General features: G+C 39.0%; 2 protein-coding genes across 7 annotated transcripts in view; one reads left to right on the forward strand and one right to left on the reverse strand.

Annotated features, from left to right (window-relative positions):
• CDAN1 (codanin 1) overlaps positions 1-1,869 on the forward strand; it is a 29,014-nt gene extending 27,145 nt beyond the window's left edge. For both annotated transcript variants that reach the window (XM_048064889.2, XM_066998708.1), the window contains one exon: positions 157-1,869. In XM_048064889.2, coding sequence (XP_047920846.1) covers positions 157-282 — 126 coding nt within the window. In that variant the 3' untranslated portion in view covers positions 283-1,869. The remainder of the gene's footprint in view (positions 1-156) is intronic.
• Positions 1,870-3,618: 1,749 nt separating this feature from the next.
• The window catches only part of STARD9 (StAR related lipid transfer domain containing 9), a 106,131-nt gene continuing 83,443 nt past the window's right edge, over positions 3,619-26,306 (reverse strand). For 4 of the 5 annotated variants that reach the window (XM_048064883.2, XM_048064884.2, XM_048064886.2 and 1 more), the window contains 12 exons: positions 25,255-25,738; positions 13,235-24,376; positions 12,280-12,477; positions 11,800-11,983; positions 10,312-10,458; positions 9,579-9,684; positions 8,835-8,977; positions 8,157-8,221; positions 7,864-8,069; positions 7,356-7,435; positions 6,842-7,000; positions 3,619-5,643 (listed from right to left, as the gene is read on the reverse strand). In XM_048064883.2, coding sequence (XP_047920840.2) covers positions 5,542-5,643; positions 6,842-7,000; positions 7,356-7,435; positions 7,864-8,069; positions 8,157-8,221; positions 8,835-8,977; positions 9,579-9,684; positions 10,312-10,458; positions 11,800-11,983; positions 12,280-12,477; positions 13,235-24,376; positions 25,255-25,738 — 13,016 coding nt within the window. In that variant the 3' untranslated portion in view covers positions 3,619-5,541. Of the gene's footprint in view, positions 5,644-6,841; positions 7,001-7,355; positions 7,436-7,863; positions 8,070-8,156; positions 8,222-8,250; positions 8,433-8,834; positions 8,978-9,578; positions 9,685-10,311; positions 10,459-11,799; positions 11,984-12,279; positions 12,478-13,234; positions 24,377-25,254; positions 25,739-26,306 lie in introns of those variants that run through there. The other variant, XM_048064887.2, reaches the window with a different exon arrangement.

Below are 26,306 nucleotides of genomic sequence, written 5' to 3' on the forward strand. Positions count from 1 at the left end.
CCTACAGGCGTTCATCTTACAGTCAGTGTTGTAGCCTCAGATTTTGCTCTGGACAACCATCGACATGTTTAACGTTGTAACCTTTTCTACTAAAAATAAGAAGCCTCTTTGACACTTGCCAATAAAGGTTCTCTGGTTTGTATCCATTTGTTGCAGGATTTCCTAAAAGAACTGGAAATGCTGTCCCGAGTATTTACATCAGAACATCGTATAGAAGAGCCCAGGACTAACCCTCGTGAACTGACAAGACAATCACTAGGTACCGTGACAGCACAAAGTTAGTGGAGAAGGACTCTGAGGATTAAAGAAAGTACTAATGAAGATGCAAATGGATTTTTTAGTGTTTCTGAATGCGTTGTGAGGCCCTTGCTGGGAGAATACTGCGCATGAGAGATCTGTGCAAAAACTGCACTGGTCTTTCTGCTCACAGACACTTTGCAGTGGTGACTATGCTGAAGGATTCACATCAGCAAGTGGATCGCCAAGTCAGAAATCCCTTAAGCACCTTGATCATGGCTCAGAGCAGCCGTTTTTTAGACTCACCAACACTTTTGTATTTGTACTGTGGCCAAACCCAGGGCTCAGTTCAAGTGGACAAGTTACTCTGTGACCAGAGCATGCCTGGTAGCTGGCTCTTCTCTTCCTGTCTTTTAACAGACTGTACTGTCAGGGGAGGGAAAAAGTAAACCCGTACGACATGGAGATGAGCCTATATTTATTTTTCACTGTAAGCTCAATTTCAGAGGTTTGATTTTAATTTTTTTAAGACTCATTTTAAAAGTAAAACCATATTAAATATATACACCAGAACATTGATGATATTGTTCTTAAAGGATGTAGATGCTTAAGTTTTTTTCCATCTCTTGATGGAAATGGAACTTGTAATTTCCTGGGTTTTTTAATAGAAATAAGGGAGGAAATATCTGATTATATTTTTTACTGAAGGCAGATGGCAGTATTTTTAAGACTTTTTTTAAAGTATGTGAACATAAATGGCGTGTAGCTGCTATTCGCTGTTGTTTATAATCCTTGCCTTGAGTTTGAGTTTTATCAGACAGGAAATGCTCCAGCAAGAAAACTACAGCCTGGAAGACCAGACAAAAAATGTAGTGAAAAAGCAGTGTGACATCCTCTGGAGAGCTGGTTTGAGAGGAATCCTTTCTGTGAAGGCCAGAGGGCACTTCCTGCCTTTGTGGATAGATCTTCGCCAAGGGTTTGACTTCCGTGCACCCTCCAAGTATCTCTAAACTGGAGTTTGGGGTAGGGACTGCTGGTGGTTAGCAGAATATTAGTTACTCAGTAGATGTCTCTTGAGGATTTTATTTTCTTCCTGTAACAGAACACTTTTTCCTCTAGCACGTCTAGCTGTGTGATGTTAATGCTGGTTTGTCAGAAAGAAATACTGTGTTTTGGACAAAGTGAAGCCCAGTGCTCTTTCTCTTGCTACTTTACCGCTTTCGTGTATAAAATGGGAAAAAGCATCTGAGTCAATTGAGGCAAAACACAACCAGGACTAATTAGGTAGAACTGTTACTTCTGTTAAACTGTGACATGGAGAGAGAAACCACAGAGGAAGGTCAGTCTGAACTGTACTGAGATTTTCTTGATTTGGTGACTAAGCATTGTATTGAAAGCTACAGCATGTGCCATCACTGTGCCTTTTTTAGGGATTTTTTTTAATGACCTGAATGAAGCAGAGGTTTCCTAAAAGTAGGCATGCTGTGCATATGGTAAGGGCATGGTAATACAAAAGGAAGTAGCAAATATACCATATCATTCCATACCTGCTCCCCGAGGCTATTATGTGACATTTTGCTGCAGCCCTCACTTGAAGTTGTTGTTTGTCATAATAAACATGATTAAATGTCCTGTTTTGTGTCCAAGCTGGTGATATACAACCTCTGTGTACTGGGGTAAGGTGCAGAAAGGTACGTTGCCACGAAGCGTTGTGCAGAGAACATACAGTAACTTCTGGCCTGCGTACTATTGCTTTGCTTATACTGAAATATAATATATTGTTACATGATGGGAGATGGAGGGAGAAGGTTGAATCAATAATGATAAAAATGTGTTCTCGTCTCTAGAACTGACTTTATTTGGGTATTATATATAAAACTCTTTGCATAGATACCCTAGCCGGTACTGGTTTCACAAACTCAACATACCTGAATTATCCTTCTCTAACACAACATGCCTGGAAATTGTCCTTTGAAAGGTGGCCAAGCCTGAGGACCAGTTTACTACTCCCAGAGTGCACAGCTGTGCCCTGTTGGGCAGAATTCAGTTCTTCAGTGGGAAGCAGCAGGTAAGAAATATCTCTTTCTATTTTCTTGCAGCTTCGTGCAGTTAATACAGTTCCTGGGCATTCTGTGGTTACTATGTAAAGGCAGACACATGACTTTATAGCCAGCCTTAGAAACAATTGCATAGCACTGGGGGGGACAGTAGGGACAAGAGTTCATGGCAGACTTAGGTAAGAGTGTGCAGCCTTCCTTGACTCGGTCTTTCCTACTGCAGACTATTCGGCATTATCTTTTGAGAGATGAATTGAACTGTATTAACTCCCTTATGGATGTTCAGGTCGCAGGAGCTTTGTAACCAGCCTCAGTAAGACGCTTCAGTCAGTACCTTGTTTCAAAACAAAACAAAAAACCCTTTGCTTCGACTGGGCACGGAGTCACAGAAACCAATTTTAAGCAGTGATTAGCTGCTTGGCTTATGTGCCACAAATTTGTAGTTGGAGAAGTAGGATCCCTACAACATATATCACAAGCTAGCCCTTATGTTTTTTCCTTAATCCAGTGTAAATGTCCACTTTGGACAGCACCTCTTCCTGTGTAAGTACAGTTCCATAGGCAGGTATCTTAACTAGAGCAAAATACCACAGGGTGCATGTTTTTTCTTGTGTAGAAAATACCATTTATTGTGGATATGAAAATAGCAATCTTGATTAAGAGCAGAGATGCAACAGTAGGTGGTACAATACACTTGGTCTGATCATCTACTGCTCAGCAGTAATTTACAGGAAGTTGGGTTTTTCCCACTGTAGATTAACAGATTAGGTATCTGCTAGGTTTTTATTTCTTCCTTCCAAACAAACCAATGCCGTACATTAACAGGTACCATAAAATGTTATATTTGCAAATGAAAACATTCATATAAATAGGCTTTTTAGTATCAATTGAAGATTGTATTAAAAAAAAGTTACATTAATACCGATAAAAATAAAAATTAGCTTTGATAGCATATAAAAACGTTTCAAAACAAGCATATATAAATAACTTAATTTGTAAACATAGAAAAAACAATCTTATGTATATATAAAAATAAACATCTGATGCACTGTACAATAAGACATTATCCTTCATAGGCACTGGTATCGTTGACCAACAGGAGTCCCCCTTGATGTTTTTCCTACAAAACTGCTTTAACACTAGTGCCATGTCCAAAATAAAAGAAAAGAAGCGAAGCACTGAGCAAATCTCCTGTAGAGTGTATGAAGACCTCCCTCACCTCTGCCTGAAATCTGTTGGAAGCAGCACAGGGACCAAAGCCAATACCCTGTGCTGCAGTTTCCACTCACTTTTTCTAGGGCTTTTATATATTGCCTTATGCAATCTTCTTTTTTTTTTTATTTTTGCTTCCCACAAAAAGGTATGATAGGTTGCAAATGTGAAAAGCTGTCTTTTTGTGCAGCTGCTGGGGCCATGGAAGATGCGTAACGCTTGAAGCGAACCATGCCATGACTCAGTTTGGCAGGTTTTTAAGAAAAGGCTGAGTCTCTTCAAAATGGAATGGTAATATAGCGGTGGTAACTTTTAACCAGGACCACCTAAAGATAAAAGCAAAGCAAATTTATAAGTGAAACCTATTGTCCTACCTGGTGTAGTCTGGGGAAGGGCAGGGGAAAGAGCCTTGCGCTGGTATGCCTCAAAACTGCTATTTTCTTAAATATCAATTTAAAACAGCTACTATCTTCTCTTTTAGAACTTAATCTATTCATGACAGGAAGTAACATAGAAGCTGAGAGCCAAAATTACACCTGTGCAAGGATATAGTTAAAAGTAGATCTCAGCTTGTGACACAAAGGTGAGAAGCACAACTAGCTTCATTGTCTGCTGGGAAAATAAGTCTCTTACTCAAAGTAAGTGTGTTAAAGTAGCAGAGGCCGACTCTGGTAAGGTGGATGCTTGAATACACATTTTTCACTTAACAAATTTCAAGTGCAACAGCTTCTTGGACAATGTGGGCTTTTTTTGAGCTAAAGAAAGAATATTATAGCAGCTTTTATTGCTTAGATATCTAAATGATTCTCTACTGTTGTGCTGAAGAACTAAATGAAGTTATTTAGATATTTGATTGTGGTTTTGTTTCATTTTTGGAATGTGTGACCAAGCATGTAAAGCCTAACAACAGGACTGTTGGACAAAGTTCAACAGAAATGAGGTAATTGAATGGGGAGACTCTGGATTCGCTGCTGTGAAGACAGCTGTTCATGTTGTGAACGGAAGCGTGATGGTAAGAATGTGGTCTGCGCTAGATTTTCAATTCTTACTGCTTTTGGGTGTGCTTAAGTATAGAAAGGCAGGTGGAAAAAGCCATTATGGAAAAGTGCTGGAGCTACTCACTTGCGGGATTGAAATTCTAGCAACAAGCTGATTACTCAGTACTATTCCCTATTAATGACAAAGTCTTATTGTTTACAAATGTCGGTTTGGTTTCTCTATTTCAAAGCACCTAAATCTACAGTGCAGTAGAACTGTGTCCTGAGGTGTGGTGGTTTCCACTATTGCTGCATAGTGTAGTGGCAATCTGAAACACCTTATGCTGTCTACTGGAAGTAGTCAGCCAACTAGCTGAGAAAAATCTAACCAGGTTGTAGGGTGACTACTGGATATCGTGCTGCTTTTGACTTCCCTTCAAGGGGAAGTAAATCATTCAGCCTGGCAAGTGGTCTATATCATTACTGTTTGAGGAATTCTGCATTTGATACTTATCTCAGCACTAGGAAGTAGTCTTGCACTTCTGCTTAAGAACTTATAAAAGCTCTCAAGCCACCTGTGTGCTGTTTGCAGTTTTTAGTGCGTTTCATTGTTTCCATTGCTTTTTTCTCACCACTGCTTAAACTTTTTTGAAGAGAGAATGTTGATCTTTATAACAACTCCTCAAAAACTAAAACAAAGTAATACACTTCTGTATGTAAAATCCTGGATATGATAAACAGAATTCTCTTCCTCTGCTGTGGGTAGAGGCAGTACACCTTCCTAACTGCTCCAAAGGGATTTCTTCCACATCTGTCTCCAGAAAGACAGGTTCCCCATTAAAAACTTGCTGGGTTTCTTCTAAGCAGCATTTGCTAGAATGATCCTTTTTTTTTTTTTAAACTGTACCTTTGTATAGTCCAAAGTTACCAACGAGACTCCTCAAGTAAGGTTTGACTGTGCCTGTCTTATGAGCCAGTATTTTACATCACCCTTACGGATGCTTGCGTCTCTTGATGATCTTTCACATGCTTTTAAATATTCTGGTTTCTTCTAAATGCTAACTAGCAAGGAAGTGTGCTAGTCGAGCAATGACCAGAGGCTGGCGCTTTGCAAGGGAACTCAGGAGCCTTGCTGGGATAGCTGGAGCACCAAGATCCACCTGTAGAAAGTAGAAGAAAGGCATGTGGTTGTGGGCGTATTGTACCCATTTTTGTACAAAACATTTATCCTGCCTGGAATAGCTCTCATGCTGCAATTTGCAAGGTGGTTTATATCTTTTTTTCTTCCCAATACTCTATAGACATTCAAAGCTTGACATATTTGATATTGCTTTCCCACCCACACTGGTTTTGAGTTTGAGCTTAGATTAAGTATTGCTAGTTTGAAACAGTGTTGCTGAAAATGCATATACATGTATTAATTCAAGAGCAATATAAAATTATATAACATTGTAAAATGCATATACATTACGTAGGCATACACTAATTATTTAAAGCTAATATTTTAAAAATTGTATCCTAAAAACCTATAAATAGAATTAGTTCTTTAAAATTATCTCTAAGTTGAGCCCTTTAAAGTTAATAGTACAGCATGGTGTTCTGTTCTGGATGTTTCTAGGTGCTTGGAACTGCTGTATCAAATGCAGCCTACTTCTCAGCTGACTGCAATAACTGTATGGCAGTCTCTTCTAATTCTTAACTGCAATCCCTGTCTTGACTTCTCTTCTATACCTGTTAGGTGCACAGATTTAACGACTTTTGTTGAAGAAAGTTAACAGTAAGCATTGCCATGCATTTTGAAAACAACATAACCGAGGTGGGCTTGTATGTCTATAACAAGATGAAAATGCAGACAGGACTCTCCAGTCTCTGACACTGGATGGATCAGTTACTGACTAACCATATGAGAATGTAACATACTAAAATTGCAAATAAGCACTTATATAAGAGCCTTGGTGTCCAAGGATGGAGGTTGAGGTGCTGTAAAAACATGGGATGATATGCTTAAAAGCACTGTCCTAAAACTGCTATCTAACATGATGTACGGTAATTCAGGGCATGAGGTGGAGGTGAATTCTATGGTCACTTAATACAATTCTTATGCTATGCTCCAGGAAGTGTATATATACATATTGAGTATATATATACACATATATATATATATAAAATATGTACTGATATATTTCTATTATATATAGCATAATATATATATAATGTATTTTATATATATTATAATGTGTGTGTGTGTGTATATCTATATATATATATATATAGATATAAAAATATCTTTGGTTACTTCCTACCTCTGAAGTGTAACAGCTTTTTACAGCCAGAGTTGGACATACCGCAAAATCTTACCTGTGCCATGTAAATAACTCTGGTGATCTCTCTTCCATTCACTACATCAGGTTCCAGTATCCAGGCACTTGGCAGAATTTCCCCTCTCACCATGTCTTTACAAGGGTGAGGCATTGAAGCATCGTAGACAGACTGAATAGCCAAGACAGACAAGTTCTCCTGCACATGAGAAAGTGTAAAGAAGACAACTTGAGGTTTTTTTTATGCATACAGTAATGTTTTGTTTACTGTGACACATATTTCTCATATTACTTATTAAATAAGCTCTTGTTTTTTTGCTAGAATCCTGTTTGTTTGTGATCAGAATAAGCTGTAACAATTATGTTACTGCCTAATAGGGCTTGCTTCATGATTGTCACTTGCAAGTGGATTTTATACATAATTCACTTGTGTCATATCAGCATAGCTTTTCTTCCTCCGCTGCCATTTCTGGAATTATCAGCACTAACTTCTCTTCCTTCTGTCCTTGAACCATGAGTTTAGAAGAGTTACTCAGAGAAAACATGCATTTTACCTCTTTGGCTTCTACAGTGATGCAGCAGAAGTCCCGGGGTTGCTTTAGGTAACACAGTGAGGTATCGGTCACTAAATATACTGTGGAAAAAGCATCCAAGAAAGAAAGAAAGGAGGAATTAGGCTTGGACAACTTTAACTTGTCACAACCTCCCCCAACCCCTAAACTGTACAAATGCATTTTAACTCCTTGTTGCAGCTGCTCTAGTTAATATGCTATAAACAATGTGTCATTAAGATACTACTTTTCCAAACCCCTAAAGATTTATTCTTCTGATCTTCTGACTTTCAAACCACTGCCTCTATCTGTACTGCTGCAGCATCTGTTTAATACAAGCTGTATGTGGAACAGGTCTTGCAAAAGGGAAGTTCCCTTATTACATACTGAAATTATTTATTCAAACCAGAAAACTTGAAATAAGATGCCTCTAGCTTTCTTCCTGGCTGACAGTCTGAGCTGAGAAAGTACCTAATGATAGTGCTGGTCAGTTGTTTGTGTTGGTACTCACCCAGCTGGATGTGGCTGGTTACCTTCTTGTGTATTCGAGCTGTGTTGATGGTTCTGTCATACAGATGCCTTTTGCCAGGATCTCTCACTAGTCCCCACACAGACGGGAGAGGTCTTTCTATCACTCCTGCTCCCAAGAATCCATGCTTTGTTGCCGAAGGGAAGACTTTGTAGTAAACCAGCACCTCTTTTTCTGTACACTGGTATCTGTCAAACACAAATGAAAAGTCTTAGCACAAAAAAGGGTAAATTGCATTAAAAATCTCCCATTATAAAGACCTGCCATAAACTTACTTCCAACCACCTGCTGCTTGGCAGGTGTAGAGATTCCTCAGGTTCTGAGAGCATGCTGCCATTACCTTAGAAAACAATGACAAATGTACAGGTAAGATAAAGTTGTATAAATTATACATTGTCTTCTACTCAAGCTACTCATTTGGCTTTATAATAAATACTTAGCTTTATAGTGCTAGTAATCCTTTGGGAGTATTAACAGCCAGCCTGACTTGCATCTCATATTCTCTGCTGAAGGAGGATTTATGTGAGCCTAAACCAATACACTAGCCGAAGCTACTGTGAGAAAACAGAGAGTGGGGTAGCACACATCTCCAAATCAAGTGATTCTATCAGATCTGAAACATGAAGTTTGTATGCTTTCCTTCTGGCTACACAGTCATACGTGGTCACACAGATATATATATAAAACCTGCACTGTACAAATCCTTGGGAACTAGAAGAGCTCAGTTCAGCACTTTCACCAGATTCACTCAAACATTTCAGCTAACGTGCAACAGTCTCTTCTGAAATGCTCTTCCACTGCGGCAGCCTGCCTCAACTTCCCCCACATTTAAAACTGATCACTGTCCCCCTCTGTACCTAACAAGTAGCTGCTGGGAGTGTAAAATAATAACGCTTTCAGTACAACTTCCAGTAGGAGATAGAGGAAAATACAAAAAGTACTTATTTACTCACCTCAGTGGTAGCATTGGCCAAGATATGTTTGGCTAAATCTTGGTATCCTTTTGTTGAAGAGGAGCTGACTGAAATAGTTAACCCATGGGTGAACCTACAGCTGATGCTACTAGAAGGAAGGGGTGGCTGAATTCTGCTGGCTTCTGCAGGAGACAAAATAAAAAGTCATAAGTGGAAAATATAAAGAAGAAAACAATCACTAAATCGGTGCAGAAGGTGTAATATTAAGCAGTTTACAGGGATTTAAACCCTCTGTTACTGCAACTGATCCACACAATCCTGATGAACGACTGATAATATTATTATTGGTCTTGACAATCTGGGTGTTGGTAATTACACTGCAGTTATATTTTACATCACTCAACTTTAAAAGTTATTAACCACATACACGCTAACAATCTAAAGAAGAATAAACAACATGAATTTTGTGGATAAAAATAACAACTTGCATGTATGGTCCTATATTCTTTGCAGCCTTAGCCCCATGCTTTTTTGGTTTGCTCAAGAAATTCTCCTCCCACCCCCTCTAAAGCCTATACAATTATGTTACAACAACAAAAGAACCAAATCTCCATTTACTTTTCCAAACTCTAGCTACTGGTGGACCGTATTTTTCTGAATTCAGGTAATAGAAAGACAGCCTCAAAATACTAGAATCAAATTAGATTTGGATTTACATAAATAACAAATATCATTTGGTTTTGGGATACAACTCAAACGTAAGCAAATGTATGATTTACTTACCCAACATTGAATCCTTCTCTAGTTGCTCTAACATATAAAGTTGACTGTTTCTAACAGCTGAACGACCTCGTGCATCTTTTGAAAGCAATGCATTTCCAGAAGAAACCTGGTTTAGGAAAGAGCAGAAAGGGGGGCTTTCGGTTTGAACCAGGAAAAATAAAATGTTACACAGCAAGTGGAATATTCCTAACAAACCTGCTTTACAAGATTGGAATTTTCTCTTTATCATAGGATAACTCCTTTGCCTTTCACTAGGTTAAGAAAGGGTAGCTCGACTCTGGAAGTTTAGCAAACCAAGTGTGACAAGCTAGCATAGGAGCCTACTCTAAAAAGTACTTTACAAGTTCATGTTTACACACACAAACTCTCAAATCAATCTGTGCATCTTTCTTCATTGAGGGAGGCACAGTGAAAATACCAGATTCTGGTTTACCACAAGCAAATGCTCTTTCTTTCTAAAACATGACAGATAGTGGCATTAATGTCAACAGTACACACTGGCTCTTACATTTAAACAAAAAAAAAAAAGATCTCAGAAAAATAAGAGAGTCACTGTACTCTGGCAATTACGTGGTAATACTCTACCCCATGTAACCCGTCTGTGCACTACTGACACAAACTTGCCCTGCTTGATAGCTGCGACAGAATATGACCCATCAGAAAAAAAGGTTTTGTTCTCTGTTACTGTGGAAGCATTAGGAGACATCAGTTTCACAAGGCAGTTCTTTCTCACCTGTCCATCCCAGCTGCTGAGTTTACTGGCAGCATATGCAGCAGTATTGCTACTGTTGTAACCAGACGTTGGGCCAGAGGAGAGGCTGAGGCTGGATTCTGTACATAAAGTGCTTGTACTTGCGAGAGTCTTCAGCCTTGCTTCTTCCTGTAATAGACGTCACAGTGTCACAAATCAAACTACGCGAACTTACCTTGCACAACACCTAGTCAAATCAGTAACAGCACTAAAAGATGAAAGAGGAATAAGCTGGAGTCTGATTTCTTTCAAGGAGTATTGACAGGACAAAGGCTGTTGCTTTTTGCTTAATACAGAAGGTATTAAACAAGCAGGCTCGTTTGAACCAGTAAGATTTTATGAGCTACAGAGCAAACCACCCTGTAAAACCCACCAGTCTAGGAAAATCTGGATAATTCTAACATTGCTCTTCAGCTACAAGATTCCAAGCTATCAAACCAATTCTACGATGTTTAAGGGGAAACGAATATTTAAAAAAGATCTTTTTTTTTAGTCTCATTTATTACTTTTTGCCTGGCATAACATGCTGGTCAAATGTAGCTGATAAATACTGAAGGTTTTATTGCAACCAATGCAACCAGTCAATGCCAGCCCAAGAGATGAAGAACAAATTACTTAATAAGAAAATACTGCGAACTGCAAGAAGATTTATACTTTCAAGGGTGGTTTTAAGTTTTGTTTTTTCAACTCAGTTGAAGTACTTTGATGTTTCATACAACAGATATGGAAGCAGGTAAGATCTGGTCATAAGTAAATAGCAAGATCCAGTCATCTACTGGTGATGCCTGAATTCTAGGTGCCTTAAAAGGGTGGACAGCAATGAAATGAGTGTTCACCACATATGCACATACGAGGAGAGGAAGTCTGCAGCTATGACTAATGCTGCATTTTCAGGCAGTGACGAAGATTAAGGCATGAAAGTACAGTCAGTAACTGGACAGAAGAGGTACCTCCCAACAAGGTATTGTCCTTGAATAACAATGAAAAATTCACACACACAGACTGTGCAAGATGGGTAACAAAATGCAGAAATAAAAGTACAAGTTAAACATGCATACACAGAACAGTCTAAAAAGAGAAAAAAAAAAAACAGAAAAAACACCAACAACAATTATGTCCTTTCTGTTTAAGTACATGCTGAAATAAACTCAGTTTACCTTTTCAAAGTTTTCCAAAGACTGGGCATGTGCCCAGAAGGATGACTCTGTAAGCTTGATCCAATGAGAAAACAAAAGTTTCTTGCAGAAAAATTGTGCTCAAGAAACAACAGCTCCAGAAAGATGTACTTCAGAAGGATGAGCAGTACATCAATTCAGTATTACTAAGATTTTTTTAAGCACAAATTTCCATTTAATTATTTGGCTTTTCTATGCGTTATGTCAAACAGGAGAATTACTGAACCACAGAAGTTTCTTTAAAAAACATGCATCGATGTGTACAATGCGAAAAAATTTCCTCTGTAATGCTCACCTTCTGTAACTGAGAAAATATTTGCTCCCTTATACGTCTTTTTTCTTGCTCAGCTCTCTCCCGAAGTTTGTCCCTAGCTCGTGCAATCTCAGTTTTGGTTTCCTCTCGTGCCTTCTGATAGTCTCTGAGCATCAGTTCAATCTCTGAAGGGTGCTGAATGCTTCTTCTTTTCGGTTCTTGAACTCTGTAAGGATAGGTAAGTGGGAGAAAACACACATAATATAACGATATAACAGTATATAATGAGCCAAGACCGAATCCTTGGCTTTCCTATATATTATATGCATTAATCAGGTTCTTGTTATAAACTGAAATAAACTTGATGGAAGATTTCAATTAATATTTGAATAATGGCACGTGTTTCTCCTGAGAGACAACTGAGTATCCTGAGACAACTGCCACAGGAGTCTCATCAGTGCACACACATTGCGAGCACTGTTAACGTTCATCAAGTCAAAAGGGAGGTTTCTAATGCCCTACCTTGTATTTTCCACCACATCTCTTCTCAGCTGCTGCAGATATTCTCGGCGTCTGCTAGGGAGCTCTAGATCCCTGTGACTACCATCCAGTGTTTGCAACAGACTGAAATGTTTTTGAGGACTCAGACTTCGACTTCTGTGGTATCTTTGCAGCCTTTTTTCTCTTTCCTTCCTCAGGGTTTCAATAGTCCTCATGTGTCTGTCAGAGAAACACAGAGTAACAAAGTGCACCCTGCAAAGTTACAATTTCTGTTTGGTTGTTTTTTTAAAGCCTTAAATACTAGGTAGCTTTGTAATGTAAGAATTATAGGAATCTAATAAGGTACACTCCTCCTGCAAGTACCCCCTTCAGTCACATGCTAAGAGATGCAGAAGTTCTAAAACTCCACTGCTTTTATAACAGTAAGAAATACATACAAAGGTCTTGGTTAGGGCTTGTAATGTCTGAAAAGGAAACGTGAGGAAGAAGAATAACGTAGCTCCTCCTGTTTTTTTTAGTTACAATTTCCAAAACAGTTCTATAATCCAATCACAATTTAGGAACTTATTTTTTTCATAATTCATTTTGTGTATTTATGGGTATTTAAATGTTAGTTTTGGATATTCACACAGCAACATTTATTCACAGAAGCATGAGATGCGTAAACAGGATGCACTTGCATGGTCACCAGGTACGCATGATCACTCTTAGAGCTACTGGAAATTTTAAGAGTGGGGTGACATTAGATTTGAATTACACTGACTCTTATACTTGTCCCTGTTTCCTTTAAGTAACCTCTAAATTTTAAATGCATTATTTAACTATATATAAAATAATTGCAATACTGTATCTCTTCACATACAGTTCACTCAGTGCGACCAAGTGATTAAGTGCCCTTTACTGTGTGTTATTTATGCTGCATGAGGTTGTACGCGAAGTGAATTCAAAATACTTAATACAACTCTAAGTAATTTACCTTTCATAAAGTTGTTGCTTTACTGGAATGGCCATCAGGTCATCTGCAGTTCCACTCTGCAGAACCCTCAGCAGCGCGTCTGTTTCCCCAATGCCGTAATTCAGCTTTGCTTCGGTCAGTTCCACACTAAGGGGATGCTGATGCAGATCCAAGTGTATGCCAGACATAATCTGAGCACGTTCTCTCTGAAGCCTCTCAATCTCTCTGCTTCTGCTGTCACAAAGTTGGGATTTCCCTTCTATTTCCGTTGCTTGTTTGCTTCCAGGCTTAGTTTCTGCCTGACTTTGTAAGTCAGTGGCACTGCCACTCAGGCTGAGTAACGAAGGAGGAGGACTGCCCTTCACACCACACCAGTTGCTGAATTTATTGTGTATGGGTAAGTCACGAAGACTGTAGCTCCGAGGCCTATAAGGCTTTACAAAAGTATTTTTGTTCACAGGAATTTCAGTGTCACATTCAGTTTCAGTGACAGAACTTGTGTTGTCATCTTGGAAGGAAGTTTGCACATCACTCACATCAGAGAGGAGAGGGCAGCTGCTTTCATTTTTCCAGAAGTCACGGAATTGTAGAGAAGATGCTTCTACCAGAGGTTCTGAGGACTCGTTAATGTTTGCCTTACTTAAACACGTGGCACTACTTTTTTGATGAAAAAGTAAGTCAGATTTTGGAGGTGAGTAGTTGTGAATCAATGCAGAATCAGAATTACCAACATAATTTTCATGTCTAATTCCACCTAAAGAACCTCTTCCTCCCCCTGTGATGTATGTGCAATGAAGTGAACGTGCCAGCGGATTGCAGTCTCTAACATCACCTGTTAAAACCTCTGTATGGCCAGAGACCTCTAACATACTACTGGAGTGATATAGTCGTTTTGCGCAAATTGTAGTGTGTGCGCCAACAGTGTATCTACGCTGTTGTTCCACATCTTCTGAACCATCCTTTCCTAAAAACTTTTTGGGCGCTTTCTTATCTGAGAAACCTCCAGATGTGTTTATTACGCCCTTGCTGTCTCTAAAAGTGCTTGATTCGCTATCTGTTTCAGTCTGTGAAAAATTGTCCATGTGAGGTTCTGTGCCAGACTGCGGACCCAACCTTTTCTTTCTCTGACTGTGAAGGGGACTTAAAGTGTCACTGGAATATCCAAAAGGTTCCTTAATAGAGCAGGTAGGCTTACTGAAAGCATTCTGGCTTTTGGGGCTAGCACTAAGAGTAAGAATAGGAGAGGAGGCCCTATCCACTAACAGCGTATTTTTGTAATGAAGTTTTCTTTCTACTGGAACCTCCGGTTCATTGACACTTCTTTTATCCTGAGTATAAGATGCTGGAGATTGAAAGGTGCTATTAGTAGGGCTGCTAACAACAGTGCATGAAGAATCATCTTTCCCTGAACTCAGTGAAGATGATGTGACAGATGAAACTCTGGTACTAGCAAATGCAGCGTTCTGCTGTGTGTTTAATGATGTTTTTTGAAAATCTAAGGTCGGAGTAGAGGCTCTGGGTAAGAAAGGCAGACGCATAAAGGAATCTTCTAAAATGCTGTCAAGACTGTCATGGAAGTCAGGATTGTCCAGATTTCTCATCTCTGTTTGTTCTTGTGCTCTTTCTCCAAGAGCAAGAGTTTCCTCCTTCCTTTTGGGAACCTTACCTACATCTGCACCTACTCCTTCCAAATCACCGCTTACTGCTCGAGCTGCCCTCAGTTCATTTTCCATTTTTACCTGCACTTGTTTTTCTTCATGTTTGCTTTGAGGTTCTTCCAAAATCTCAGTTTGAGTGCCTATATCTGCTGTAGTTTGAGTGCAGCTATCCAATCTAGCAGCTTTTGCACCTTCTTCAGTTTTTCTTTGCCTTATTTTGGCATTTTGTTCATTGTCTATAATATTTTGTTGGGAGAGGTTTCCCAACAGCTCAGAAGTGTTCTGGATAAGCTGTGACAGGTGCATGGACAGGTTCTGCATACTTGTCCAAGAAGAATGTTGCTGAAGTAAATCTCTGTTTGTTTCCTGCTTTCTGGCAGAAACATCTGTGTAGCTTCTCTGGTGTCTTCTCTGCCTTTTATACCGTGCTGTAGCCACTGTTTGTGTTCCCTGCTCACATGTAATCCCTGGTGATTTTTTGGAAGACCTTTCTGACTCAGAAGGATATAATAGCACAATTTCATCAACCTGCATTGCAGAGTTACCAGGATGCGCAGAAGGGTTCACAAATTCAGCAGTGTTATTTTCTGGATTAGTTTTCAGTGTTTCAATGGATACATTGCTATACTGCTTGGTACTGTCACTTGAGTAAGCAGATTCAAAGCCTTGTCTGACATCCCATCCTTGAAGACCTTCAATGCTGCTTAAAGTGCTCGACAAAACTTTCGCAGTAGCATATGAACTGAGATGAGAATGAAAAGGAGAATTCTGAGAATTCAATCCATTGTCCACACTGGAACATCTAGTAACTTTACGACTGTCCAGGTTTAAAGGCATTTGATTGCAAGACACATCACTTGCACTTCCAAAAACATACTGCTTCCAACCAATCTTGCACAATTCATCTTGTTGCCATGGATGAATATACGGGTTGATATCACTTGAATTAAAATGCATTGCATCTTTATTGTCGTGTGAAGACTTATCTGTTCCTGGCTGGTATCCAGCTTCTTCAACTCTCCCTTCACTACACTGAGCTACAGAACTGCTCTTTGAATGGGTATTTTCTTCTGCACCCACAGAGCTGTAAGCTGTATGCAGTAAAGATGGAGAATGAACAGTACTGTCTTTTAAAGTCTGGCTGCTTTGGGTTCTTGCTGCATAATGTACATTTTTTAGATCACAGTTTGCAAGCTTCTTAGTCTGTGTCATTCTTTGCTGAAATCTGGGTTTAGATTTAACCTGCAGAAAGTTCTTTGATTCCTGCTTTGAAAATCTTTCAATTCCGTGAAGATCATCTTCAGTTGGTGATGGAGGCTCTACACTCATATTTAAATCTTGTAACGATTTAGATGCAGAATATAACAAATGATCTACCTTAGATGAAGCTTCAGAAGTATAATCTAGATCAGAGAACACAGCAATAGCTGGGGCTGATAGTCTATGACTTTGTAGATAAGGTCTCTGTTCACTTTGTTTACAGCTGTTTGTATTCTGGGTAGTAGACCATGACCTTTTGCTCCTGAATTGTACCAATTTGGATTCTTGTGTAGGCAAATCATGGTCTTCTGTTAAAAATTTTAAGGGGTTCGTTTCATTATTCGTTAAAGAAAACTTGAGTCTTTCTGATTTCAGAGTCTCATTCTTCATTGTATCATCTCCTGTTGTTGAACAACTGTCTGCATCAGCATCAATACTTGAATCTGCATTATTTTTGCAAAGTAAAATCCGTTTTCTACCATCTGTATTTGTTTGACCTGGATTAGCACCACCTGTAGGCACGTAATGACAATTGCCTTGCAGATCTGCAGGACTTTTTTCAAAACCTAAAACAGTGTGATACAGTTGTCTGGGATCACTGCTTCTGCTCTTTGCTGGACCAAATGAATCGCACATGTGTTCAGGATCCACGTTAACATCTCCTGGAAAATATGTATCTGTTCCATCTTGTGGGTCTATTAATTCACTTGTAGAATTTGAAGATACCCTAGTTTGCCTTTCAGCTTCTCTATTTACTGTTTTTCTTTGCTTTTTCTTCACTACAGATTGTTCAGCCTCAGTACTTGAATGCAGTTGTTCCTCATTTCTATTAAGTATTTTTCTCATTTGTCCCTCTTTAACCAGAATTGACCTCCCAGTATCCCAAAGAGGTAATGATGGTAATGACAGAGAATCAGCATCACCCGAAACTTTCTTTGTGTGTTCCGTGCAAGCTTTCTGTGCTAGAACTTTACCCCAGTGGTGCTGATCAACTTTGTTATCATTGTCAAATTGTTGACAATTACTTCCATATATAGGTTCCACATCTACAGTGGAATTTTCATACAAAGTAGAGTCTGTGTCTGATACTGGATAATGCCTGTTTTCTTTTGCAAGAGAAAGTAAAATACTTCCTGAAGCATGTACTGGCTCATCAAAGACCACAGACTTATCAGACTGAGTGTCTTGCATTTGTAAAACAGCAAATGGAGGATGTTTTAATATACTGGTATGTGAAATACCACACGTGCCAGTTACACCATGGTCTATATCTGCAGCTGAAGAACATTCTGAAAATGCTGTTAAGGATGGGTAATTAACTTTTGCACATGTTTGGGGAAAATCTTCTTTCACAGACTGCACATCTGCAGAACCTGAGGATACTTGCTCGGTTAAAATGGTGTCCTGAAGCGAGTCCTCAAGATGACTAAATATTAGAGATTTTGAGTCATCAAGTAAACAAGTATTGAAAGCACTGACATTTTTAGAGCTTTGAAACAGTTTATCTGTTGGAGCATCTTCTGCGAAGCAGGTTGGAAGACACTTGAATTCTTTACTGCCAATCTTCCCTAGGCTTTGAAAAGCAAGCATGCCTGATTCTGGTACAGTCATACTAGAAGTGTTACTGTAGTGCTCTAAGTACTCGTGCATTTTGTTTTCTTTAGTATCATTGCAATTCTGGAAAGAACCTTGAATTATTTTCCCATTTTGATCTGTTCCCACAGCTTCTTCAGGGATTTTTTTATTCTGAGCATCTGTGGCCTCTGTTACTGCAGAATTATTATTCCTTTCATCTCCTTTTTGAGAAACATCAGGAAAAGTTACAGATACGCTTAAATCAGTTGATTCTCTTTCAAAGTATTTTGTTTCTTCAGGGAGAACAGCATCATTTTTACATTTGTCTCCATTGCTGTCAAACAAAAAATCTGCAAATGATACTGGGCTATGCGTGAGACGAGGGTTGCTCTTGTAATTTAGAAGCTCTTTATTAGAATGTGGATTTTCCCACAGAGACTTGTTCAGACTTTCTGAAAGGGTAGAAATGTTCTCAGAAATGGGGCTCTCTGGACAGTCTACACAGCACTCTTCTGAAGTCCTGTGTCCCTCATTTCCTCTTGGCTCATGCTGATATCCAGATATACCAGGAAACCCTGCATTATCATTTTTACTGCTTGTTATACTACAACTTGTGTTTAAGCATTTCTCCTTGTCATCACGTTGTGATAGACTCCCTGAGTGAAGTTCTGTCTCAGTCACGTTAATATTGTGAAACGTTTTTTGAGAAGAGATTTCCAGTGTAGAATGCTTTGCTTTTTCCCCTGCATCTTCCATCGCTTCTTTCTCTGAAGAAGAAAGCAGGTTCGAATTATCCAAGTGCAGTGAATCAGGCATGATGGTATCCTTTTCCTCTTGATATTGTTCTTCTATGGAATTAAAGCAGTCTTTTGATATTTTGTTAACCATTAAATCCACACTGGGTTCTTCATGGGAGTTGCTAATATCCTGAATTATGTCTTCAGACGAATCTATTTTTTCCAAGGAAAATGGATTTTCTTCTGCTCCTTGCTTAAGTGCAACAGTTTCAGATTCATCACCGCCCACACAATAGGGCACAGAAGGGCTGTTCTCACTGACAGGTTGCCCAGGTGCAGAATTAGGTGTACTGTTAAATACAAAGGGTTCTTCCTCCTGTCTGTCCAGCGTGGTCCTGTTTTGCAGGAAAGTTTCATTTCTACTTTGAATTTTATCAGAAATAGATGTGTCAGCTCCCTCTTTGTTGACTGTTTTACCTGGAGTACTGACACAGACTTCATTCTCCACTAGTGTTTCATAGTAAGGAAGAACCACTCCAGTTCCAGCACAGCTATTAGACTGTTTTGTATGCCCTTCTGATGCAGTGGGAACATCTGGAACAACATGAGAATTATCACTTACTCCAAGATAGAAAAGTTGATTTACAGACTGACACAGAGAGTCTTTATCTGAATCTTTGTGGATGTTTTCAGTAGACTTCAGTGTTGCTGGTGGATTTTGCTGCTTGCTGGTTTCTTCATTGCTTCCAGAAAAGCTGGTAGACACCCACTGGCTTTCTCTTAAGATTTCATCTAGTCTACTGTCATTATGGCAACCGTCTTTATTTTCAGGGAATAGTTCACTGAGGTTTTGTAAAATGATCAGTTCTACCTCCTCTGTGTTTTCCAAAAACATCTGCCTTTCTCTGTCTGTTTTGTCCATTTGATTTAGATTCATCAAATGCACTTTCTCATCAACAACTCTGGAGCCTATGGAATCCAATCCACAAATTTCATGTTTTCTAACGATACTTTCATTCAATTTTTCTGAAGTACCATGCTCAGGATATTGCACAGAGCAACTCATATACGTGTGGCTGTCCTCTTTAACGTGGAGACGTTTAGATTCTTGCCCAATTGTATATTTGTCAATATTAATACTATCATCAACTGAACATTCATATACATTGATATCTTTCATCACTGTGTTTCTTGTATCTGTAGCAGAGTCCACTGAGCCATGATCTTCACTCATTTCAATAGGATCACAGTATTGTGAATCATCTACTGACAGCATATTCTGTTCTAGTCCTGAAGCTGTAAGGTATCTTTCAGGGATCTCATACTGATTTAAAATTTCTTCTTTGTCATCTCTATCACAATTCACCTGATGCAAAGCTGGAGACTCTTCAGGAAATAAAACATTTTTGTCTGTACATATGTCTTCTTGCTTCATAATAATTGGTCCCTCAGTGTTTGTCATGATAATTTGTTCTTCGCTCTCAGTCACTTCACATTCACTAACCTTGTTTTCCTGGTCAAAGTTTTCATGGGGTAAGCAATTTGGTATAAAATGTTCAGTTAAATTGCTAGACTCTACTTGCTTTTCGTTTTCATTTTTTTCTAAAATATTTCCTTGCCTACCTGTGATTAGCCCTGTTGCAGCTACGTCCTCCATATCAAACACATTTTCTATTGTTCTGTTTCTCTGTAAAAGCCCTTCACAGGCATCAAGGAAGCCTAACATATCCTGTGTAACATCTGTTGTGTGGGAACACACAGCTGAAGGAGTGTTTTGGGGAGAAACAGAAAGCTCCGGTGAATAAACAGCAATTTCTATTTTCTCACTTTCCTTTTTTGGGCAAAAGCTGTTTGTTTTAACATAGCTATCAGAACACATGAGTGCTTTTGATTCCTGAGTGTGTTCCACATCAGTGCTACCTACCTGTGATTCATCTTTCTCTGCCTCTTCATGTGTCAGGCACAGGTTTGTATAAACCTCACACTGAACTTCAGAAGCTACAATATCAATAAGTTTATTTGGATTTTGAGATAGACTGATGCTTGTAAAATTCTCTGCACTCCTATCTGCAGTTACACTTTGGGCTTTGGGTACTGGGTATTCAGGTAAACTTTCTACCTGTCCAGATTTAATTTCCAACATGTTTTTTTCTAAGTTGACTGCACTATTCATCAACTTTGTCTCTTCTTCATCAGTGTTGGCTTTTGTATTCTGATAAGGAACTATAGCTTCTTCTGGATCAGTTTCTGGGTTTCTTAAAAACTTGTATTCTTTATTTATATACATGCTCTCCTCTTGAGAAACAGTAGCCAACTTATTTGTGTTGTATTCAAATACTCTTCCCAATTCTGAGTTTACATGATCTTCAACAAGTAAAATGTCCTCCGGGCAATCACTTTCAAAACAGGCTTCTTTCTCTTCTCTTGATTCAAGTAAAGATTTATTCTTTGTTTTTGTTTCCAATGGAATAGTTGCATCAAATTCCACAGAAATGTCAGTCAGCTTATACATACTGTTCTTCTCCCCTGTTGATTTTGAAGAACATGTGGTACAAAGGCAGTTGGAATCTATGTCAGAACAACTTTTTGTGGTACTGACTTCCATAGTATAATTAGACGTAGCATCATAATCTCCTTTCACTATTGTGACATGCTCCAATAATTTATCACAATTTTCAGTCTCAGAAGCACTTTGAAAAAGATTAACTTTTGATGAAGGTTGGTAAAATACACTTGAATTGGATTCTGGGAGCAAATTATTTGTACTCTCACAAACAGCAGCAGGGAAGGACTCAGTGTCCTTCCCATTTACGTTCACCGTGAGATAACTTGCTTCATTTACCATTAGGTTTTTGTATTTGGGTACAAACTCCTTCTGAACTACAGCCTGAGAATTGCTTTCACTGCTTTCTGCTTTTATATTGTCAGCGCACAATGTAGACTTTTCTGAAATATGTTGGGATAAGCAGCCTACAGGACCATCTGCTAGCACACATTCAGGGGAGTAATTTTTTGGAACAGGTTTGCTTTTGAATTCGTAATGATTTGATGAAGACAACTCTGGATCCTTTGGTTCGTAGTCTTCATCATCTCTTAATGAAGGTGCTTCTGTCACAATCTCTGCCAAGCTATCTGTGCTTGTTTCCATACAGATCATCTCTTTTTGAGACAACTCTACTGGTGTTGCAGATTGGTCATAACTTGCACTGTAAGCAAGAACTAAAGGGTTACATTTATATGTTACCTTCTTTGAGGAAAAATCTGTGTCTACGGTTATTTCTTCTGCAGATATTTGTTCATAATCTGTATCTTGCATTGTTTCCAAATTACTCTCCCCAGACCTGAGGAGACCTAGTGTAACAGCTGATTCTGCTCCTTGTCTAGCCAATACCTGAAGCTCATAAATGCTTCCTGTAGAGCAGTTCTGATTTGTTAAGTTTCTGAGAAAGAAACCTTCATCACAACATGTTGGTATTTCCCTTCTTGGAAAAAGCTGCACATGGTTTCCAAACTGAACTTGTTTTACTGCAGAACTTTGTGTTGAGGCCATGTTATAAGCAAATCCTGTGTAAGATTCAGCAGCAGGTGAATTGACAGATGCACTTCCAGTGTTCAAATCTGTTACCTTTGGTTCTGTCAAGTTATTGTAGTCATCATCTAGGTCATCTTTTTCAATATTTCTGAAGAAATCATCTTCTAAATCTGAATCTACACAGCCATTCCTCTGCTCCAAAACATGCACAGGCAACACAGAAATAAAAGGTGCTTTTTCCAGATTGTGATCTTTTGGCAGCTCTGGATGAATTCTCTGGAGAGAATCCTCTTCTTTTCCAGGTACCAGTGACAAGCAGTCTGCAGTGGAGGTGCTTTCCAAACAGCCGAATGTTTGTATGCATTCAGTGGTAGACCTGTAAGTAGATAATTCATTCAGTTGTTCTTGTTCAGGATGATTTGACATTGAATGTTCATAATAATCAGGTTTTGCTGAAATGCAAACAAACGAAGAGCTTGGTCCTACTGAACTAACAAATGAGGATGTTACGTCTTGAGATTCCAAGGGAGAATTTTCATTAGCATTTGTCCATTCCTCAGTAATCCTATTTAATGATCCATTCTCAGAAACTCTGCTTGCAGCTGTTGTTGTTTCAGGTAAAGGTATTTCTGATGTGTCAGAGGAGAAAGCTGAGTTTATTTCCTTTATACTATGCGATAAATGAGTAATGCTGTGTATCTGCTTAGAGCCAGAAACAAAAGAAAATTCAGCAGCTGACTGTTTTAGGTCATCTTTCTTCAGCCAACCCTTTGGTTTGCTCAAAGAGTAGAGACGAGCATCTTGAAATTCCAGATTTTCATGGGAAGAAGGTACTGTTATTCTGGGGCTACCGATTTCAACCTTTGAGTCACAGGAAGACTGAGCAGCCACAGGAAGACCATAATATAGTCTTCTATCGAGTGACCTTTCTTGTTGTACAAAAGAGACCGTTGCCTCCTTCAGAAACTGCTTGCAAGCATTACTGGAAGCAGGCTGTGATTTAGTGTCCAAATAGAAGGAACTACTCAACTTCAGGTCGTAATTTGTTCCTTCTGTATCTCTATCGCAGATCTTGGGCTCAGAGTCTTCCTCAGTCCGTATAGTTGGTGATGTTGGAGTTTGTAACTTCCAAAAAATCTCTGCTGGCACTTCATCAGATGAATCAGATTTGGATTCTTCTACTGGGTCTTCTGCTGGTACTTCTTCTCCATCACCCAAGCTGTCCAGAGAAAAGCTTCTTTCGACCCTTCCCAGTCTCCTATGTGATGCGTAGGATGTCACCAAAGATGAAAGATGGTGTTCAGTTCTGCTTTTGTAAAGCCTAGCTGGCTGATGGGGGGCCTTTAACTTGTGAAACTGGCTTTTATTTCGCATTTTGACTTTATTTTCCTTTTCTACCAAAGAGTCTTGTGACATTTGACTGTCATCGCTCTCAGAATCTTCTGGGTTGGCAAAACATTTATTTCTGCTGAAATCTTCTTGTTTCAGTTTCTCAGCAAAAGCTTTTGCATAAGCACAGGAGAGCGAATCTACAGAATAGGAACTGTCAGTATCAGAAATCTCATTTTCATCATCTTCTTGCCAGTTCCCCAGCATATCTGTGGCTGTTTTGGACACTCCAGCACTTAACAGCTCAGCACTGTGCCATTTTTTTTCAGCGTAAGAGAGTGGTGCCTGTGTGTTCATCTTAGTGAGATTTCCAACTGATGTTGCTACCATCAGAAATTCCTGCTGTTCCACTGACGATTTCTCATGAAAGGCTGAGGCTGGCTCTCTCTTCAGATTCTTGGCTGTTTGGTTTAGATGTGATGATGGCAGGTTTCCGTACACTACTTCTTTCTTCATTTCTTTAGCAAAATTTTCTGGAGAAGAACTACGGCGCTTCCCGTTGATATCCATTCCAGTCTTTTTATTGGATACTTGAGCTCTGTTTTGTTCTAGATAGCTATTTGCAGGCTGACTCAAATCTCCTGGTACCTTTGCTTTTGTCATTCTTGTCCCTGTAATGAAGGTTTGAGGCTCATCTTTCTCCTTAAAATGATCAGGACAAGAGTCCTTAGAAGTCTGTTTTTGACATCCAGCTTGCCCTGTGCTATCATCCAGCTTTTCCATTTTTTGATAATTTTTACTGGTATGAGGCATGATAGCTGAATCATTAGAGTCCCTTTCTGCTCCTTTTTTACTTCTAAATGAGGATGCTTTTTGTTTTTCAGTTAGCTGCTTCTGTACCAAAAAGGAGATACCTTTTTCATCATTAAGGTCATCATCCCTGGAAACATCTTTAACTTTTCTGAAAGGATATCCTACAGATGACAACTTCTCAGATGCATTGCCTTCACAGCATTGATCGGTATTTGGTGAGGTAGATAACTTTGAGATAGTCTCCCCCTTCAACAAACAGCTGTGGGAATAAATAAGAAATATAGCCCAATACTTTCCTGAATAACATACTTTACATTTCGACATCAGTAACGCCTTGCATTTTAAGAGTAATGGCACATGAAGCAAGAACCTCAATGCCTTTCAAAATCAGTTTCTAGCAGAGAATTAAAAAAATGCATATTCTGTCAGTGACCATATAGTCCAGTTCCCTAGATATCCTGAAATAATTTCTACAACGGAAATGAATAGCTTGATGCTATGTTGTATGGCTTGGTATTTAGTCTCTGTAGTCTAAAGTAGCTGAAAATGTTAGTTAAAAATAAAGGATAGCTCTTAAGTCACAGTAAGTCACTTAGCAGAGTTAAGCTAATTCCTGCCTTTGGGACCATGCTGTGATAGTGACACTGTCACCCCAATTTTTAGCATTGTGTAGAGATGTTTATTTAGCTTGAGAAAGGCTAGCCAACTTCAAAGTCCAAGCCAGAATCACCCTAATGATAAAAATGCTCAGAAGAAATACTTGGACTCTAATTACAATAAAATAATGAAGAAATTATTATTTAACAGCAATTTGAACAAGGTAAGAACTAAAAATTAAGCCAGTTCTGGAAAGCATTTACAATGAGGTAAAAAATGCAGAAAGGCTTGAGAGAGGAAAGAAACAAAACACTGAGATAGACTGTGTCAGAGACCTAAGCCAGGAATGCACTGTACAAATCTAAGGAAAAAGAACAAACAGCTCCAGTGTGGCATACGGTATAGTATATTCAGTGATATCACGAGTTTTAGGATTGTATCAATAAATTGAAAGGCATTCTGGATTACAGGTGGCCAGTGAAAATACCTAAATTTAAATTATTTTTGAGAGTGCAGAGGAATTTGTAGATGTTAACTTACCTGGGTACCTGGGGCAGATGGAGGTTACAGAACGAATGCTGCCTGTGTTGCAAGGAACTTGAACCCAATGACCTCCTCCTCTTTTGTAACGGGTGATCCCGAGAGGCCTGTACTGCAATATTTTGGTTTAGGACTCGGGGTTGTTTCACACACACTTCACTGAGCCAGCAGCTAGCTTCCAGCTGCTCTAGATTTTGTTTGGCTTCCAATAATTTCTGCTTCTTGACTATCCTTTCCAGCTGGAATTTGACCTTTTTCCGTCTAATGTTTCTTTCTGCCTTTTTTAAGGAGTACCTTCGCAAGAGCTCCAGTTGCACCAGTCTCTTCTTGTTCTGCTGTAGCAGGGAAGGGCAGATTTCCTGCCCAATGCTACTCTGCACCTCAGCCTCTGCATACAGTGCAGATTCTGTTTGCACTGCAAACTCCCTCTGTTGTTGCTGAAGGGCAGCTAGTCGGTTATTCTCATTTATAAGCCACTGCTGGTCTGTAAACAAAACAATGATTGAAAGAAAGTAAAAATCATAGGAGAAACATTATTCATTAAGTTAATCGGCCCTGAGAGCCCATTTCAGAACAGAATTCCTATGTAGGTAGAGCAAAGCCTTGACAAGACATTTAGAGAAAAATGTATCATTACTATACAGAAAACCCATTGGGATAAGCGCTCAGGTAGCAACTAATACTGCAAGATATGAACAGGGGGGTTGGCTGACACAGCTAAGAAACTGGTGAATAAGACTGTTTGTAAGCAAAAAGTTTAACACTTTCCAAAAGGATACAGACTTAGATAGTCAATTTCTCAAAGATTACACTCAATTATTTCCATTTTTTTCTTAAAATACCGAGGAAATATTTCAGTGCCCGAGTTCCTTCCTGCACAATTTTCAGACATGAGGTAGGTATTTGCAGAGTGAACTATGACTTGATCAGCTTTTATAATGTGAAATACACTACTACTTTTGCCTTAACTACTCTGAAGTCACATCTTAAAGTTCAAATGCTTTACGTAGGGAATGAACATATGTGCACTGTGAGAGAAGTTAACACAGGAA

This window comes from Anser cygnoides, chromosome 5, assembly GCF_040182565.1.
Source record: "Anser cygnoides isolate HZ-2024a breed goose chromosome 5, Taihu_goose_T2T_genome, whole genome shotgun sequence".
NCBI classification, from domain to species: Eukaryota; Metazoa; Chordata; class Aves; order Anseriformes; family Anatidae; genus Anser; species Anser cygnoides.